This window comes from Hemicordylus capensis, chromosome 2 (assembly GCF_027244095.1).
Source record: "Hemicordylus capensis ecotype Gifberg chromosome 2, rHemCap1.1.pri, whole genome shotgun sequence".
NCBI classification, from domain to species: domain Eukaryota; kingdom Metazoa; phylum Chordata; class Lepidosauria; order Squamata; family Cordylidae; genus Hemicordylus; species Hemicordylus capensis.
The window spans coordinates 214,056,831-214,074,801 of record NC_069658.1 but is presented as its reverse complement, the minus strand read 5'-3'; the positions used below and the strand labels follow the sequence as shown (position 1 = coordinate 214,074,801).

Here is a 17,971-nt window from a genome sequence, read left to right as displayed (position 1 = left end):
GCACTTGCAATACGGCTACTGCTGCAAACGTGGCACTGGTTTCACTCGCAAATGGGGCCCCGCGGCCCCGTTTGTGAGCAGAAGCCCCAGCCAGCGCCACATTCGCTGCATGGCCGGGAGCAACTCTTCCTGCTTTTTAGGCAGAAAGAGCCACTCCGGCCGCGCCACGAACCCGGCACTGGCCGGGGATTTTGCCTGCAAATGGGGCCGCGTGACCCAGTTTGCAAGCAAAGCGACGCTCCCTGCGTCTGATGTCAGCGGCAGGGGGCGTGGCTGGTGTGCCAGGCGCGGCCCCGATTGGTGGCAGCCCATGTTCTTCGAACCCATTCACTTAATGGTGGCTCCACCCCTGCCCAGCTCCACCCCTCTTATTTTCTTCATTATCTCCATCACTGTGAGGTTCCACCTGGGAGGGGGCGGACACGGGCCCCCTCTCCCTAGCTATGCCCCTGAGGCCGCTCAATGGGATTGGAACTGGGGTGGCTCACTGCCTCCCTCCACAGGCTCCCACCTCCTCCCTCCCTTCCTCTCTCCCATGTCGACATTGGCAAAAAGCTAGCACACGTGGGGCTGGGGCCAGGGCCAGGGGGCCACTTTTCTGCTTCTCTCTCTCCACCCTTGCACACAGGCAAATAAGACTACCGCCTGGCAACATGTACCAAGCAGCGACCATGGGCATCACTAGGATCGGGCAAGGGGAGACAGTTGTCTGGGGGCCCCACTGCCTTGAGCCCCCCACCGAGACATGTCACATGACTCCCCATTGCCCGCCCGCCCAGCCCCAAGGCCCGGCAGCCACTTGCCCTGTTTGCCCTCTCTCCTGCTTGCCCTCCTGGCCTGTAATCTAAGCAGCCTGCAAGCTGCTAGAGCAACGTCTCTCTCCGCCTCTCAGCTGGTCGGCGGGTGGGTGGGGCTTCCAGAGAGGCCTCCGTGCAGGCCTCCTTGAAGCCTGAACTCGAGTGCTGAAGGAAGGAAGGAAGGAAGGAAGGAAGGAAGAAGGCAGGCAGACAGAGTGGCCAGCACTGGCTGCCCTTACCCCCCACAGACCCTCTGCCCAGCCCAGCCCAGCCAGCCCAGCCTTTGCCAGTAATGGAGGTAGAACATGAATTCCTTTTTGTGGTTAACCCCCCCCCCCCAATATATAGGGATCTGCTTGCTTGCTGTTGGGCTTTGATATGGGCGGGGGGAGACTGAGAAGTCTCTGAATACTTAATTTGAAACAGATTGGAAAAGTTGCTGGCTTGCTTCTATAAGTGGTGTGTTTCATGGCAGAAAATTACAAAAACTTCTGGAACTAACAATATTATATTATACTAGCTGACCCTGCACAGAGCATCTGTGCAGTTGTGCACTGAGCCTCAGGTATCCCCCCGCAGCTCTCTCGCTCGCTCTCCCCCCACACTGCGCCTTCGCCCGCCCGCCCCCCTGCAGCTCTCTCTCTCCCCCGCAGTTCTCCCCATTGTGTGGGCCAGGGCCAGGCCATCCTGCCGCCACCTCCCACCTCCTCCTCCTGGATGGTAGGACTTTGCCTGCCATCTGCCCACCTCCTCACCGCCGCCATTATTTCTCCCCGCCACCGCCTCCTCTTCCTGGCCGGAGGGGTTTCGCCCACCGTCCACCCGCCTCTTCTGGCCGGAGGGGCTTTGCCCACTGGCCCTCCACCTCTGCCTCCTGGCAGCCGCCATTATTTCTCTCCGCTTCAATGCTGGAAACTCTTGCAAGCTCTAGAGCATGTGTTGCGCTTTTATTTTATTTTATTTTTCTTTAGAAATGCCAAGCTGGTTGGACCTGTCCAAAAACCCCACTCACATGTCATCAGTCATTATGGTTCTGTAATGATATGAAATGTTAAGGAGGCTCTGCACATGCTGATTTGCCCCCAGCCCCATACCCCATCAGGGATGACCCTGCTTCTGAGCACCTGCAGAGAGTGGTTTTTATCTCAGTAGAGTGAGAGACCACAACCAGCCCTACTTCCACACTGGGGAGCAGGGAGAATGACTTTTAGGACAAACCAGGGCGTAACTTCAGGAGCTCCTTGAACTCTGGCATGTCTCATCTATCTTAACATTTTACCCAGAAGAGACAGATTCCTCATTCTCCCCCCCCCCCCCTTTTTTTTTTCTCCTGAGGAATGGTGCTAATTCTTGCTCTTTTCTCTATTTCTCCCCACCTCTCTTCCTTGCTCCAGTGGGACTTACTGGTCTCCTCTAGGGAGCAAAATATGCTGGGAGCACAAATTAGTTTGGTTTGGTTTACATCCCCGAGCATGTGCAATCCTATATACATTTACCAGGGAAGGATCTCAGATGGTTGAATGCAATGGAGTTTATTTTTAAGTAGACATGCTTCCCTTGCTAGTAAGTCCTTTAGGTTTCAATGAAATGTACTTCCAGATAAATGTGGTTAGATTTGCTGCCTGAGGCTGCAATTCGCCACACACTTACCTGGGACTTTTACACACAGCAGGCTTCACTGCAAGTTTACTGGGAGGCTTTACTGCGAAATTAAAGTTGCCCCAAAGAACCAACACAAAATAGTGGGTTTGTTTTTTTTTACTCCGGATATAAATCAGGCTACACTCTAACGAGCAGTGAAAAACCTGAATTGTGTGTGAACTGCTCCCCAATAACTCACAGGGACTTCAGGGTAAATCTGGCGTACATGTGAATGCAGCACCTCCATTCCAGAGGAGATGTGTGTAAAGCCCCGTGTGAAAAACCTCCTGGAATCAAACTTTACTGAATTTGTTCAGAATTCTGAGAAAACAAACACAGGCTCACATTGCATGGTTGAAAGTCTCCTTTGCTAATCTGCAGTGAGGGGCCCATTTTAATCATTAGTGTTTCTAGCATGTTCTAGGCATTAAAAGTAGCACAAATATATAGTATTCAATGTATATCACTATATATTGTGAAGTGTGCATGTGTGTATTCAGTGAAATGTATTTCCAGGCAGCATACTTATTTTGAAATACTAGACTTAAATCCTTGGGGGCCTGGGGTGTGCAGAGGCCCTGGATTTTGGAGGGGGGGGGCATTTTAAAATCTCGTCTCTGGGCCCATTCCAACCTTGCTATGGCAGTGGCCTGGCAGTGACATCATTAGCCCACACATGAGGGTGGAGGGAGAGAGGCAGGCGGGCAGCTGTAGAGGCAGGCGGTGTGTGGCTTCCCTGGCACTGGCCTATATATGCCCGCTCTTTACAGGTGCTGGTGAGGGAGAGAGGGAGGGAGAGAGGTGATTGCAGAGCCTTGGAATGCCTCCCGCGCTCACTCTGCTGCTGCTAATAACTGCATGGGTGCAACCGGCCATTTCTTATGCCCTCCCCTTCCCTAGGAAGCCCTCTGTGCCCCCTGAAAGTATGTCCACCATGACGGCGCAATAATGATAATATATAATAATACTTCATTCATATGAGGTCATCTGGAGAGGTCCATCTCCAGTTGCCGCCAATACGTCTGGTGGCAACTCAGAACTGGGCCTTTTCTGTAGCTGCTCCTGGCCTATGGAATGCACTCCCGGCAGATATCTGCAGTTTAGGCTCGCTGTCAGCCTTTAAGAGAGCCCTAAAAACCTATTTATTTGGCCTGGCCTTCTAAGGCTTGTAAAGTGTTGTTCTTTTTAAAAGTATTTTAATTGGTTTTAAATAGTTTTAATCATTTTTAAATTGTTTTTATATTGTTTTTAGCATTGTGTTAATTGTGGGTTTTATGTCTTTTTGAGGAGTTGTGCACCGCCCAGAGCCTCTGGATAGTGCAGTTTATAAATGTAATAAATAATTAATAATAATAATAATAATGATAATGATAATGATAATATGGCTGCCATAACAAATTGTTCTCTGTGTAGCTCACAAAACAGTAAAATAAAATACACTATAAAAACACATTAAAAGAAACATTTTTTAAAAACACAAACAAACCAACATATACAACTAAAAAGGCAAAAGCACTTAAAAACATTTTCAAAGCATTTTAAAAGCCTGGGTGAATAGCAAGTTCTTCACCTGGTGCCTAAAGGAGCCTAGTGATGGTGCCAGGCGAGACTCACTGGGGAGGCTATTCCATCAGACAGCATGGTGCCAGCACCAAAAAGGCCCTCTCCCTAGTGGCCACCCACCTCACCTCAGGGACATATTTTGGGATAGCACCAAGGGCTTCCTGGAGAAGAGGGGAGCATTAAATAATTGCTTCCTTGCTACAGTGGTGAACTTATTAGGAGGTACTGTTAGGCTGCTCTTTTGCTGCACCAGTACATCCTTGCTTTGTACATCATAAGAACAAAAGAATAGCCCTGCCTGTCTCCTGTCTCTGATCCATCTGATACTACTACTCCTGGCCAAGGCCATGGGAGAAGGCAGACAATCAGCCTCCCATGCATGTGGGATGGCTGTTAAATAAAATTAGACCTTACCATATTTTCCTTGACTATGCTATCCAATGTGCCTAAACTCCTGCATTTTTCTGGAAACCATATTCTAAAATGTGCCTCCTCCACAGCTAAAGAGCAATGCTTAGAACCCGTTCCAAGTAGGGCGAGGGGGCACCGATGTGGAGAATGAGCTAATTTCCTGCAAAAACTACCAGATTATAAAGAGAACAAGATGATTTTCCTGTACGAGAAACAAGGCACCATGGGAAAATTATTTAACAGGTTGCACCAAATCTTATTTAAAGAGAGAGAGAAGGAAATGGTTGCTGTGTTGCTGGCCAAAAGGGCCAAGAAACAGGAAAATGGATGTTTTATTTTAGAGATGGGAGCATAAAAAAAAAAAAAAAAAATTCCGTGGCCCATTTATCATTCTTTTCTTTTACCTAATAAACTTGGCCCAAGCCCTATATCTAATTCTGTTTACTTTAGCCTTCCGCTCCCGTTAGGAAGGCATTCCAGTGTTAAGTATTCATTCATCATCTTGTTATCCAAAGGAAAACGCGAAAGACCTTTTGCTACCATTTCCCACTCTGCGGGGGATTTTGTAATACATATTTTCTCTGGGAAGGGGACTTGGGGCGAAAGTTATCATCTGATTCCGGCAATCTCTTGGGAACTTCTCTCAGGCACGAGAACTCTGGTAGAAATGGTGGTTTTTGTAGAAGCCGTGCAGAATCCACAGAAGTGAGAATGCAAAGCAGATGGCGTGATCCCATTTCATCATATAATTTTGCCTTCTCCTCTTCTCCTTTTGCTGGGCGCTTCCCAGATTAGACCCTACAACGGGGGTCACAGCGTATCTGCTAAGTGTACTTCCGTACTTCCTGTGTTGGGACACCACAGTCCCCCCTATGCTGTCAGCAGGGTGCCGTTCGCATTTCGGATGTCTTGTTTCGGGTGGAATCGCTGCGATATAGTGCTATAACGTTGAAGGTGCGCTGCAGAAAGGTTGCTGTCTTTTCCCATTGTAGGGGGTTTTTTTATTCGAAGCTGGCTGCACCAGTTTTGGCTGCACATTCTGGGGTGCAGTGGCGCACCTAGGTAATTTTGGAGCCCGGGCCTAAAGAGTTTCAGAGGGCCCCCCCTGATACCATCGTGAGGCCCCCCCTTTAAAAATTTTCTGAAAGAAAAGTCTCTTCCCACCCTCCAGCTTTAGCCTGTTTTCAGCACTTCTCCTTGGCTGGGCTTTTTCACTGAAAGCAAGAAATGCCTTCTGCCCCCTTTTTGGGGGGTGGGAGGGGGGCAAGGAGGGGAGAGTTCCCCCTTTTACTGGGATGGGTGGCAGCGAACTCCTTCCAGCTCCCCTCCTTCCTCCCAAGTGACTTCAAGAGCCTCACGCCTCTCTGGTTCTTCCATGTAGAGGAAGGCCAGAAATGGGCCGTATCTTCCAGTGCTCACACATGTAGTCTCCCCTTCAAATGCAAAACAGGGTGGACCCTGCTTAGCAAAGGGGACAAATCATGCAGGCTACCACAAGACCAGCTCTCCTCGGATCCCTCCGGTTTTCGGGGAGAGAGAAGACATTCTGGTTGGAAGCATCCCAACCAACATTCACTCCACGTTCCGGCCAATGTCCCTTTTGTCCCGAGGTCCCGTCTCCGCCGCTATAAGCATGGCCTGTCCTTGATGGCAAAGTGGATGTTGACACTGGAGGGTGGGAACTCCAGCCCGCCCTTTTCACATCTGAATATCTTCTCCGCATCGGAATATTCTCTGCTGGAGCAAACTGGGGTTGTGGATTTCCTGCATGAGGCGGGTAAAAAACCCCGGCCTTGGGTCTCTCGAGGACTCCCGTCGTGCTGAGCTTGGCCTCAGAGACCTTTACCTTTCAGTTTTGCCAAGCTAGCATAAATCTCATTGTTTCCACAAGTGTCCTTATGTTCTTCTATAAGCGGGACAGGGGTCCTGTTAGAGATGGGACGCCTTCCCTTCCGGCCTGGGGACGGCTCTGTCTCTGCCTCTTCAGCACTTTCTGGGCAAAAAGTGCTTACTCCCTTGCAAACCTTTATGGCGATATGTTGGCCCAGAGAACATCTCTTGACCTTTCTCCTGTTCACTCGAAGATCTGAAATCTGAAGAGGTGAGAGTTCCCTTCTAGCTTCTACATCCCTTTTAACTAAAGCGAAAGTGTGCTGTCGAGTCTGTGTTGACTCTTGTGGTGACCACAGAGCCCTGTGGTTGTCTTTAGTAGAATCGAGGAGGGGTTGACCATTGCCCTCTCTCGTGCAATATGAGATGATGCCTTTCAGCATCTTCCTATATCACTGCTGCTCGATACAGATGTTTCCCATAGTCTGAGAAACATACCAGTGGGGATTTGAACCGGCAACCTCTGGTTTGCTAATCAAGTCATTTCCCCACTGCGCCATTAGGTTGCTCTGTATTAACTAGATCTGCATTATTATTTTTACTAATTTGTTCATTTTATATTTCACTCTTCCTCTACAGAGCTTTGGAAGGTGTGCACAGTTCTCTCCCTGCCTTCCATTTTATCCTCACAACAGCCCTGTGAGGTAGGCTGGGCCAAGAGTAGTGACTGATGTTACTGTCAAGTTTCTGGTCCTCGTGAGAAAGCTCTCCACCCCTCGTCCTTCCAACTTACTGGCCTGCTTCACACAATCTAGGTTTAACGTGGATTACTGTCATTCGTGTGATTGTGTGAACCCATGCCAAAGTGTTTTGTGGCCCAGGATTAATCTGACATTCCCACCTTGGTGTGAATTCACACAGTTGCACTAATGCCAGCAACCCACATTATAACCTAGTTTTGAATAATTATGTGAACTATAGCCAGGATTGAAAGAACCACCTATCTTGTTTTGTGTGCCTGAGGCAGCCCTTTCATCTGCAATGAAAAGGCAGCCCTTTCATCTGAGATACGATCTTCCCCATCTCTGGCAATTTTCAGAAAACACCTGAAAACACATCTCTTCAACCAGGCTTTCTCAGCTTTTTAAAACTTGTTTTTAAATTGTTTTGATTATTTAATTGTTGTTTTATGATGTTTTTAATTGTTAGTTGTTGTTTTATGCTTTATAATTTTTGTTTAATTATTAATTGATTTTAATGGTGTTTTAATGTAAACCGCCCTGAGCCTTTTGGAAGGGCGGTATAAAAGTTTTAATAATAAATAAATAAATAAATAAATAAATAAATAAATAAATAAATACAGGGATAATAAATCCTAGCCTACCTTATAGGGCTGTTGTACAGATTACTGATATAATGCACAGAGATAATGAACACTCTAATGTTGCTACACTGTTGGCCAGTGGTTCCTTTGTCAGGAATAGTGCTGTTCAGTAGCCCAGAGTGGTCAGATGATGGGAGCTCATAGTTAGGATGAAGCTGGGAATCTCTCTGTGCTTTGGAGTGAGACACCCAACCGAGCTTTAGGGAAGGTTGTGAATTCCTGTGTGATTAGAGTACGTGTTGATAGGAGGAAATTTGCATCCTTTGTACGTACTGATTGGAGGACATTTGAAAATTATAAGCTTGTATTCTTAACTTGTTTCAAAACGTCTAGGAAAGATCTATGCCACAGAGTTTTCAGATCTGTGTTTTGTATGCATATGTGTGTGTTGTACTGGCTTTTGAGGCCTTACTTATAAATTCTATATTTTCTAGAACAATTTCTGTAAGTTTTGTAGGCCTTTAGGCAACTTTTAGATGTACATGACTTCACAAAAATCCATACAGTTTAAAAAGAAATGTGAGCATGAGGAAGATTCCCATTCACACAAATAAAATACATTACTAAAACAGAATCTTAAAAACAATGGAGGGGACCCATAAGAAGGCTGGGGGGCCCCTCTGCATTGTGCCCTCCAATCAAGTGCCTTAGGCAAAGTTTGATATTGGCACCCCCCACCCTAGAAGTACAGAACCCCGGCTTGAACTTAAGCTGCACAGACTGCTGATCCGCAAGTTTGAATGACCAGCCCACATGGATGTCCAACGAATGACGGGCCTGTGCTGGTGTGAGGATGCAGTTGATCATAGGGAACTCTCTGCCACTGCGAAGTGTTATCACTCGAACACTAAAAGTAAAGTGTGCCGTCAAGTCGATTTCGACTCCCGGCGACCACAGAGCCCTGTGGTCGTCTTTGGTAGAGTACAGGAGCGGTTGACCATTGCCTCCTCCCGCGCAGTCTGAGATGATGCCTTTCTGCATCTTCCTATATCGCTTCTGCCTAATATAGTGCCAGTGGGGATTCGAACCGGCAACCTTCTGCTTGTTCGTCAAGCATTTCCCCGCTGTGCCACTTAAGGTAGCTCCCCTCTAACACTACAGAGATGAAAAGATACTGCTGTGAATTTGGAAATCCCATGCAGTCAGGGCATTTCTATTTGGAAATGAATGCTGAGGCAGGGAATTCATGTTCTTATGTATTTATTTATAGTTCAATTTCTATACTGCCTTTCATAAAATGTATCCCAAAGCAGTTTACAAAAATTAAAATACAATAAAACTCCATAAAAATCACATTTAAACCATTAACGTCAGTTATAATAATAAATACCATAAAACACCAAAAAACAACAACCATACAAAAGACCAACAGAAGCATAATTGCTGAGAAACCTGGCAGCCTCTAAGGAGCAGAAGCCTTAACAAAACTTTTTCTTTGAGCCTTAAAGATCCATCCTGGCTTTTAGATATATCTTTTAAAGATATTTAGTTTTAATTTTAATCCGGTTTAAATGATTGTTTTAATTTGAATTGTTTTATGATGTGTGAAACCACCCTGAGCCACTTTAGGAAGGGCAGTATATAAAGTGAATAAACTGATAAAATAAAACAAAGACCTTTTTTATTTTATTTGTTTGTTTGTTCACTTTATATACCGCCCTTCCTAAAATGGTTCAGAGCGATTTACATTAAAATTAAAAAACACATAATTTAAAAAACAAAACATTTAAACCAGATTAAAATTAAAACTAGATATCATTAAAAGCCAGGCTAACAAGATAGGTCTTGAAGGCTCTCTTGAAGGCTCCAAGGAAGATAACCCTCTCACTTCCACGGGGAACGCATTCCACCCTGCGAAAGCCTGATCCCAGGTTGCCACCAGATGAACTTGTTTTTTAAAAGCAGCCACAAATGTCAAGGAGCAAACACTCAATGGTGGGAGAGCATTCCAGAGCCTGGGGCAACAACCGAGAAGGCCCTGTCCCACAGAGGCGTATCTAGGGTAGGGCAGGCAGGGCACGTGCCCTGGGCGCCATTTGAAGGGGGCGCAATTTTTTAAAATTAAAAAAAAATTTTAATGGCTGCCAAAAACAAAATGGCCACCACACATGCTCAAATGGCCTCTGTGAGGCCCTAGGCCATGCCAGACCTCACAAAGGCCATTTGAGCATGTGCGGTGGCCATTTTGTTTTCAGCGGCCATTTTTTAAAAAAAACAGTTATTTTAAAAATGGCCACCGCACATGCTCAAATGGTCCCTGCGAGGCCCTAGAGGCCCGCAGGGGGAGACGTAACCTTCGCAGATCCCCCCTCCATGGCCTATAGGAAGCGCCCCAAAGGGGCTACAGGTAAAACAATTTTTTTAAATTTAATATAATATAAATCACTGTACACATATTCAGTTTGGCACTATGTACAGAGAATCAGGGCTTGTGAATACTGAGCTGAAGCTTATGAGCCAGGATTGTATTCATTTGCTCTTACTTTGCTTCTTGTGATAAGTGAGTTAAATGTGATGTCTTAATAATATGGCTATTAATGGTGAGTTTGTCTTTGAATCAGTGTGAAATCCTTAGTATTAAGGCCCACTGGGAGTTTCTTGCTCTCTTTCTCTCATTTTAACTGTCTTTCTGAAATTCTAGAATATATTCCAAGCAGTGACACAGTTTACTCTGCATATCCTTTAATTATTTTCAGAGTATCTGGGAAAAGTCAAATTCTCCATTTATTTTTAAAACTTATGTAATAGTGATGCTACAATGCATAGTAGAGAATTAGACGGGCACTTCTGTTTAGTTTTCCAAGTAAACCTCCACATGGTATTTGGGTATTTCATGAGCCCCAGCATACTGAAATTTGCAGTTTCCCAGCATTTTTTGGTCCGGCTATGTCTACTGCTAAATAGTTTTTGAAATATTAAAAGATTAACAAGCTTGACTTGTATTTTTCAGCTGATATTATGGTAAAGTAATCTTAAAGATGGGTGTCAGATGTTTGGACAGGGGGCGCGATTTCAGTGCTTGCCCTAGGCGCTATTTTCCCTAGATACGCCTCTGCTATCCCATGTTCGTAACAATCGAGCCTCTCTCAGTGTCGACAAGCAGAGCAAAGCCCCCTCTGATGACTTGGTTAGGTGGGCAGAAATCCTCGGGAGCAGGCTAGCATTCCCAACAGTCTCGTATTATACAGGAAGTCCCGTATCGGAGGCAAAAATCTCTTGTCCCGAACCGGATGCTGTTTTCCCCATATTATTGGCAGAGCCTGGGACTTTCCCTCATCTCTCAATGCATTGAGGCCTTTGAAGTCTGGGTGAAGCCCATATTATAATGTAAAAGCCTGCAAGTTGCGAATGCCTGACTTATCAAATGTAAATAGACCTACAGACTCCTGCTAACCGACTCACCACTTCTAGCAGACAGAAAAAAGGCCTTTCAGTGAGGCTTTCAGTGGGGAAGGTGTGGGGATGTAGTGTGCAGGGGCACACCAAAGTAATCCAGGCACCTGGACCGCCCAGCCGCGAGGCCCCCCCTGCCCCACACGAGGCCCCCCAAAATCTCCTTTGTGGGGCTCTCCCTGCCAAAGCTCTACTTTTTAAAAAAATGCTCACAGCGGCCAAGGGGAGCAGTTCTTCTCCCTCCCCCAGCAATGGTGGCGGCAACCAGGAGAGATGCTGGACCCATCCGTTTGGGCCAGCATCTTTAAGGAACTACAAGGCATGCCTGCCCACGGGCTTGTGACAATCTCCTCTGCGCAGGCGCGCCTCACAGTTTCTTAAAGACGCTGGCCCGAATGGATGGGTCCAGCATCTCTCCTGGTTACCGCCGCCACCGGGGGAGGGGGGAAGGACTCCCCTCAGTTGCAGTAAGCATTTTTTTAAAAAGCAGAGCTTTGGCAGGTGCGGGGCGGCTGCCGGAGGCCCCTAGGCCCAGCCATTTGGAGGACCAGAGTCGGTCCCCAAGGTCCGGGGGTTAGTGCGCCTCTGGTCGTGTGTGTGTATATAAACCTGGGGATTCTCTTAATTTTTCACCTGACACTTGCTCTATGTCTACGTGGGAGGGTCTGTGTGAACAAGAAGCTTTGTGAAATGCTTGTTTTGTTGTTGTTGTTGTTGTTGTTACAAATGCATTGCTACTCAGGCTTCTAGGATGACCCCACCCACAGATGACCCACACACACACACACACATATCACTTGTGTCCCGTATTAAGGCAATGGAATGTTGGCAACACTAGATCAGGGGGTCGTTCAGGTATCCAGGGCCCAAACCATTAAGGGCTTTGAAGGTAATAACCAGTACCTTGAACTGGATCCGGAAACCAACTGGCAGCCGGTGCAGCTCTTTCCAGAGCGGGAGTGCAGCTTATGAGCTTAGCTGTTTGTTGGAGGCTGAGATGCAATGAGCAAAGACCACCGTGTCTTTTGAGGAGCAGGGTGTGGTATGGCATGTTGTACTCTCAACACCACGGTGCAGGACTGCAGGGAGAGAAAGAATAATTGGCAGTGCTCTATTCTGGCACTGTTAATGCACCCCCCAAGAACTGGTGCCCGAGGTGATGGCCCAGGTCTGCCTAGTGTATGGGTCAGTCATGCCTAGCTTCCTGCTCTGTAATGGCCCTCTAAATTCCAGCTGACCTAAATGATGGGCCTTTCTGAGTCATCTCAGCTGCCTACATGTTTCCCCATGGGGTGTATGTCTTGTTCTGAGGTGGGTATGCCCAGTTCTCCCTGATGGGCAGCCTATGGTTTGTTTGTTTATTTGTTTGTTTGATTGATTTCTATACCACCCTTCCAAAAATGGCTCAGGGAGGTTTACACATAGAAATAATAAATAAGATAAGATGGATCCCTGTCCCCAAAGGGCTCACATTCTAAAAAGAAACACAAGACAGACACCAGCAACAGTCACTGGAGCTACTGTGCTGAGGGTGGACAGGGCCAGACACCAGCAACAGTCACTGGGGGGTGGATAGGGCCAGTTACTCTCCCCCTGCTAAATAAAAGAGAACCACCACATTAAAAGGTGCCTCTTTGCCAAGTTGTATGACCCGAAATGCCTTCAATGACCCGAAATGCCTTCGCCACTTTTCTTTTCCATTCCCTGTTACAGGAATACATTAAAAAAAGCTTCCAAAAACCCCCGAAATAAGTGTGTCTCTTGACCTGCCTCTCAACAGATTCTAATTGTTTTGTTGATTACTCTGCTGATAAAACTTGCTGCCTAAGTTAATATCCAGCCTACTTTCTGGAATAGGGAGATGTGCGATTCCAGCTGTTTCCAGCAAATGAAGACCAAGGTTTAGGGTGGAGGTCCGTCCATCTGCCAGTATGGCCAGAAGGACGGTCTCCAAGCTCGGGGATTTTCTATCCAAAGATGTGTCCGATAGCTGCTTAGACAATGGAGAGGAAACTTTTGAGAGGGCTGAAAGATTATCTACCAGTCCGCTTCTGTGTCGCAGCTTCAAGACGCTTTGCTGGAAGTAAACGTGGATTCCCCAAGGACTCCGAAATGAAAGGGAAGTCTGTTGAAATAGAGGTCAAAAGGGTAAGGTGCGCACAGGAAGGCCGCAGTGGGAAATACCAGAGTTGTGCCAGAGTTAGCCGGAGCCTGCATTGCATGAGACCGAGGTATCAGAAATCTGTGTGGCTCTCTTAGAGCATCACACTTGTTAGGCCTCTGCATAGGAACATAGGCAGCTGCCATATACCGAGTCAGACCATTGGTCTATCTGCCTCAGTATTGTCTTCACAGACTGGCAGCGACTTCTCCAAGGTTGCAGGCAGGAGTCTCTCTCAGCCCTATCTTGGAGATTGTTATTCACACTTAAAAAATGGAAGGCTGAACCGGATCCAGGGCCGGACTGGGGGCACTGAGAGGGCGCCGGAATGTATGTGGGGAGGGCACCAGAATGTATATGGGGAGGGCGCCAGGTTTTGAGCAGAATAGGTAATTAAGGGTGAGAGTTGGGGCGCAGGGGCACCGCATGGGTAGGGCACACTGGGAATATGCCCTGTTGACCTATGGGCCAGCCCGAGCCTGACTGGATCTATTTAAAGGATCCTCCTCAGTTAAGCAGCTAAGGAAAACAATTTATGGAGAGATTCTAGAAGTGGGTTTCTTAAAGCCTGATTTAGAATGTAAACGCTACAAACACCACACTTCACAGTACTTGTTGCAACCCGATCACCCTATCGCTCTCTTTAAGGAGAAAAAAGTCCCTTTCCATTTATGGGAAACAAGGTGGCGCTTATACCATCAAGTACTACCACTTAATGCGGCTAAGCCATGGCTCCCAGAGGACCAGCAAGAGTGCCCTAAAATCACTTGCAAACAGAAAGCTAGTGAGCTAGGCGAAACATTCAGGGAAACCCACTCACATTTCTTAAAAGTGTGTGTGGTAGCCAAAAGAGTGTGGCAGGGAGTAAGCAAGCTGTTAATAATGGCCTGATTTGGAAAAACAGACTTGGGAAGAACTAACCTCGGGTTTGAGCAATAGAACCTCCTTTCGAGGTCCCAGAAAGAAATCTTCAAGGAAACGGGAAGGAACGGGTGCCCTCATACTAGGGAACTGGAATGTCCCCCTTCTCGTAATCAGGTTAGTAAACCTGTATGTCATTTATGCAATGCTCCTGCATAGGAATAGAGAGGGAAGACGCGACCAAGAGGTTCACGCAGATGAGACAGTAAATCTCTTCTGGAAAAGTTTGTATGGTTATGTGCAAAAAGACAAGAGTATCTCTTCTAAACAGCAATGGGACAAATTGTGGAAATGGACGTCAGACATAACACACACACACACCATTACCTGATGTGCCTTGAAATCCCCCACCCCCGAGTTACAGTACTACCTGCATATACTTCATAACCTTGTGGGTTTCCAAATCCTTGTGTGTAAATCTTTGTAGATATATGATGTACAAACAACCACTTTGTATATAATTGTGCTTTGGCGACGTACTGTATGCTTTGGTAGTTTGTTGGTTCAATTTTTAAAAAAATAAATCTTGTCCTATCTTGGAGAAGCTGCCAGGGAGGGAACTTGGAACCTTCTGCTCTTCCCAGAGCGGCTCCATCCCATGCTGGAGACAGACCATAGATCTGAAGACAGTTTGTGTGAGAGAGGCGTTAATTGTAAACAGCCCTGAGCCATTTTGGAAGGGCGGTATATAAATCAAATAAATAAATAAATAAATAAATAAATAAAGTAAATAAATAAATAAATAAATAAAGTCTCTGGTTGGTTTGTATAGCAAAATACACTTCCCCTGGCTTGGTCAATTTCATTGCTGGAACTGTGAATAAATAAAGCTTGGTGAAACTGACAAGACTTTCCTCGATTGCATTTCCCCTTACGCCGTTGTTTCAAAACTTGTTTTCAATCTCTGGTTGTTGTTGCCTAGAGTGATCATTAACATGCTCCAAAATGCTTTTGCAATGTCTGTTGGCGGCGGGGGGTGCAGGGGGAGGAAGATATCCCTCTGCAATTTGTCTGAGGGAATGCCTTGGTTTCTGAACCTTCTTGAGCAAGCATTTTTGGAGCTGCTTGTTGCTTGCACGTTGCCTGGGACAAGGTGGTACGGAGCAAATTTGGCACGGGGAAGGGAAACCCGAGGAGGATGGCTTTGGGCCGGACAACTCTTAACTCTCTCTTTTCTCTCAACCGTTTCTGTGCTTCAGGTGAACACCGCCCAAAGTGGGAACAAAATTAAGAAGGTAACATCATCGGGGTGGGCCCTCCACAGGATTGTGGCACCTGAGGCTAGGCTCAAAATGTTGCCTTACCCCATGCCTCCGGTGAGGTCCAGCCCTCTCTCAAAATGACCCCCCCCCGCCACAATAATTGAAAGTGAGGGAGGGGGGCAGCTGGCCGGCAGCCTCCTCTTGCTTTCTGAAAAGACTGTGAGGAGAGGTTTTCCCTGCAAAGCTTGCAAGAATCAGACCGGTCCCTAAGAGCTGTAACGATGGCAACAGCGGGGGGGGGGATCTTGCTGCCCTGCTGATTGATTGATTGATTGATTGATTGATTGATTAAATGCTGCCAAGTCAGAGTCGACTCTTTTTTTAAATTATTATTATTAAACAAATTTTATACCACCTTTCCAAAAGGCTCAGGGCAGTTGAATCTATCAACTCTTAGCGATTGATTGATTGATTGATTGATTGATTAAATGCCGTCAAGTCAGTGTTTACTCTTAGCAGCCACATAGATAGATTCTCTCCAGGATGATCTGTCTCCAACTTGGCCTTGAAGGTCTCTCCGTGGTGCATTCATTGCTGTCCTAATTGAGTCCATCCACCTTGCTGCTGGTCGTCCTCTTCTTCTCTTTCCTTCAACTTTCCCCAGCATGATGGACTTCTCAAGGGAGCTGGGTCTTCACATAACGTGTCCGAAGTATGATAGGTTGAGCCTGGTCATTTGTGCCTCGAGTGAAAATTCTGGATTGATTTGTTCTAGGATCCATTTGTTTGTTTTCCTGGCTGTCCATGGTCTCCTCTAAAGTCTTCTCCAGCACCAAAGTTCAAAAGCGTCAATACCTTTTCTATCTTGCTTCTTCAAAGTCCAGCTTTCACATCCATAGAGTGTCACGGGGAAAACCAAGGTCCGAACGATACTAATCTTAGTAGGTGTAGACACGTCACGGCAATGAAGGTTGCAAGGCCTTCATTGCAACCCTACCAAGTGCTAGTCTGCCGCCCTGCTGGTGCTCCAATAATCTGGCAATGGTGTTCCCTTCCTTGCCTCACAATTATTTTCCAGCCAATTTACATAATATGCAACTTAGGCACCTGGATTTGGCAACCCTATTTACCCAGAACATGGCAACCCTATTTACTGTAAGTTTGAAGTTGCCCCAAAAAAGCTACACAAAAAGTTGATTTTTTTTTAAATGCCAATATAAATTGGGCTACACCTTAAGTGGCGCAGAGGGGAAATGCTTGACTAACAAGCAGAAGGTTGCCGGTTCAAATCCCTGATGGTATGTTCCCCAGACCTAAATCGGGCAGCAGTGATATAGGAAGATGCTGAAAGGCATCATCTCACATTGCGCGTGAGGAGGCAATGGCAAACCCCTCCTGTATTCTACCAAAAGGAAACCACAGGACTCTGTGGGCACCAGGAGTCAAAATCGACTTGACAGCACACTTTACCTTTATGTTATACTCTAAAACGCAATGAAAAACCTGAATCATGTGTGAGAAGTGCTCCCCGATAGCTTGCAGGGACTTCGGGGTAAATCTGGCCGATATCTGAAAGCAGACACCTCCATTTCGGAGGAGATGCAAACTAAAAAAACGGGTGTGAAAAATGCCCTGGTGCTTAGCTTAATTGGGTTTTATGTATTAGAGATATTTAAAGCCCAAACACTGCCTTCCAAAGTTAGAGCCTGATCCTGACCAGTGTTCCCTGTAACAGAGAATCCCAGATGTTGTTGACTGCAACTCCCAGCATCCTCAGCTGCAATGGTCTTTGGCTGGGGATGCTGGGAGTTGTAGTCTGGTCTGGTCTGAGAGAGGAGAGCTGGTCTTGTGGTAGCAAGCATGACTTGTCCCCTTAGCTAAGCAGGGTCTGCCCTGGTTGCATATGAATGGGAGACTTGATGTGTGAGCACTGCAAGATATTCCCCTTAAGGGATGGAGCTGCTCTGGGAAGAGCATCTAGGTTTCAAGTTCCCTCCCTGGCAGCATCTCCAAGATTGGGCTGAGAGAGATTCCTGCCTGCAACCTTGGAGAAACTGCTGCCAGTCTGTGAAGACAATACTGGTTTGGGCTGCTTTGCTGCTGCAGGACCTGGATGGCTTGCCATCCTTGATGGAACCATGAATTCAGCTGCATAGCAGAAAATGCTAGGGGACAAAGTCAGGCGATCTGTCAGTGAGCTGAAGCCAAGGCGGAAGTAGGTCATGCAGCGAGACAACGACCCTCAACATTCAGGTCAGTCTGCCACAGATTAGCTGAAGAAGAAGGGATTTCGTGTTTGGGGGTGGCCAAGTCAAAGTCCCGACCTCAGCCCTGTTGAAATGTTGCAGCAAGACTCGAAGCGAGCTGTTCATGCAAGGCAGCCCTCAAATGTCACAAAGCTGAAACAGTTTTGGATGGAAGAAGGGGCCAAGATTCCTCCAAGCCGCTGGAAGAGACTGATCACCCGTTACAGGAAATGTTGAGTTGCAGTTATTGCTGCTCAAGGAGGTGCCACCAGTTACTGGAGGAAGGGGGGGTCACATACATTTCCACACAGGGATGTTTATTGTTGAATCTTTCTGTTGAGTGCATATTGAGCATATATCCTTTTTGCCTGAGTTACTGAGATTGTTCTCACAAACAGCCCTACCCCAGTAGGGAACAATAG

The 17,971-nt window shown here is 46.7% G+C and overlaps 1 protein-coding gene across 1 annotated transcript in view; it reads left to right on the top strand.

Annotated features, from left to right (window-relative positions):
- Window positions 1–9,857: 9,857 nt before the first annotated feature.
- Window positions 9,858–17,971, top strand: part of MADCAM1 (mucosal vascular addressin cell adhesion molecule 1) — a 30,779-nt gene continuing 22,665 nt past the window's right edge. The window contains exon 1 of the mRNA XM_053303630.1: window positions 9,858–9,973. Coding sequence (XP_053159605.1) covers window positions 9,940–9,973 — 34 coding nt within the window. The 5' untranslated portion in view covers window positions 9,858–9,939. The remainder of the gene's footprint in view (window positions 9,974–17,971) is intronic.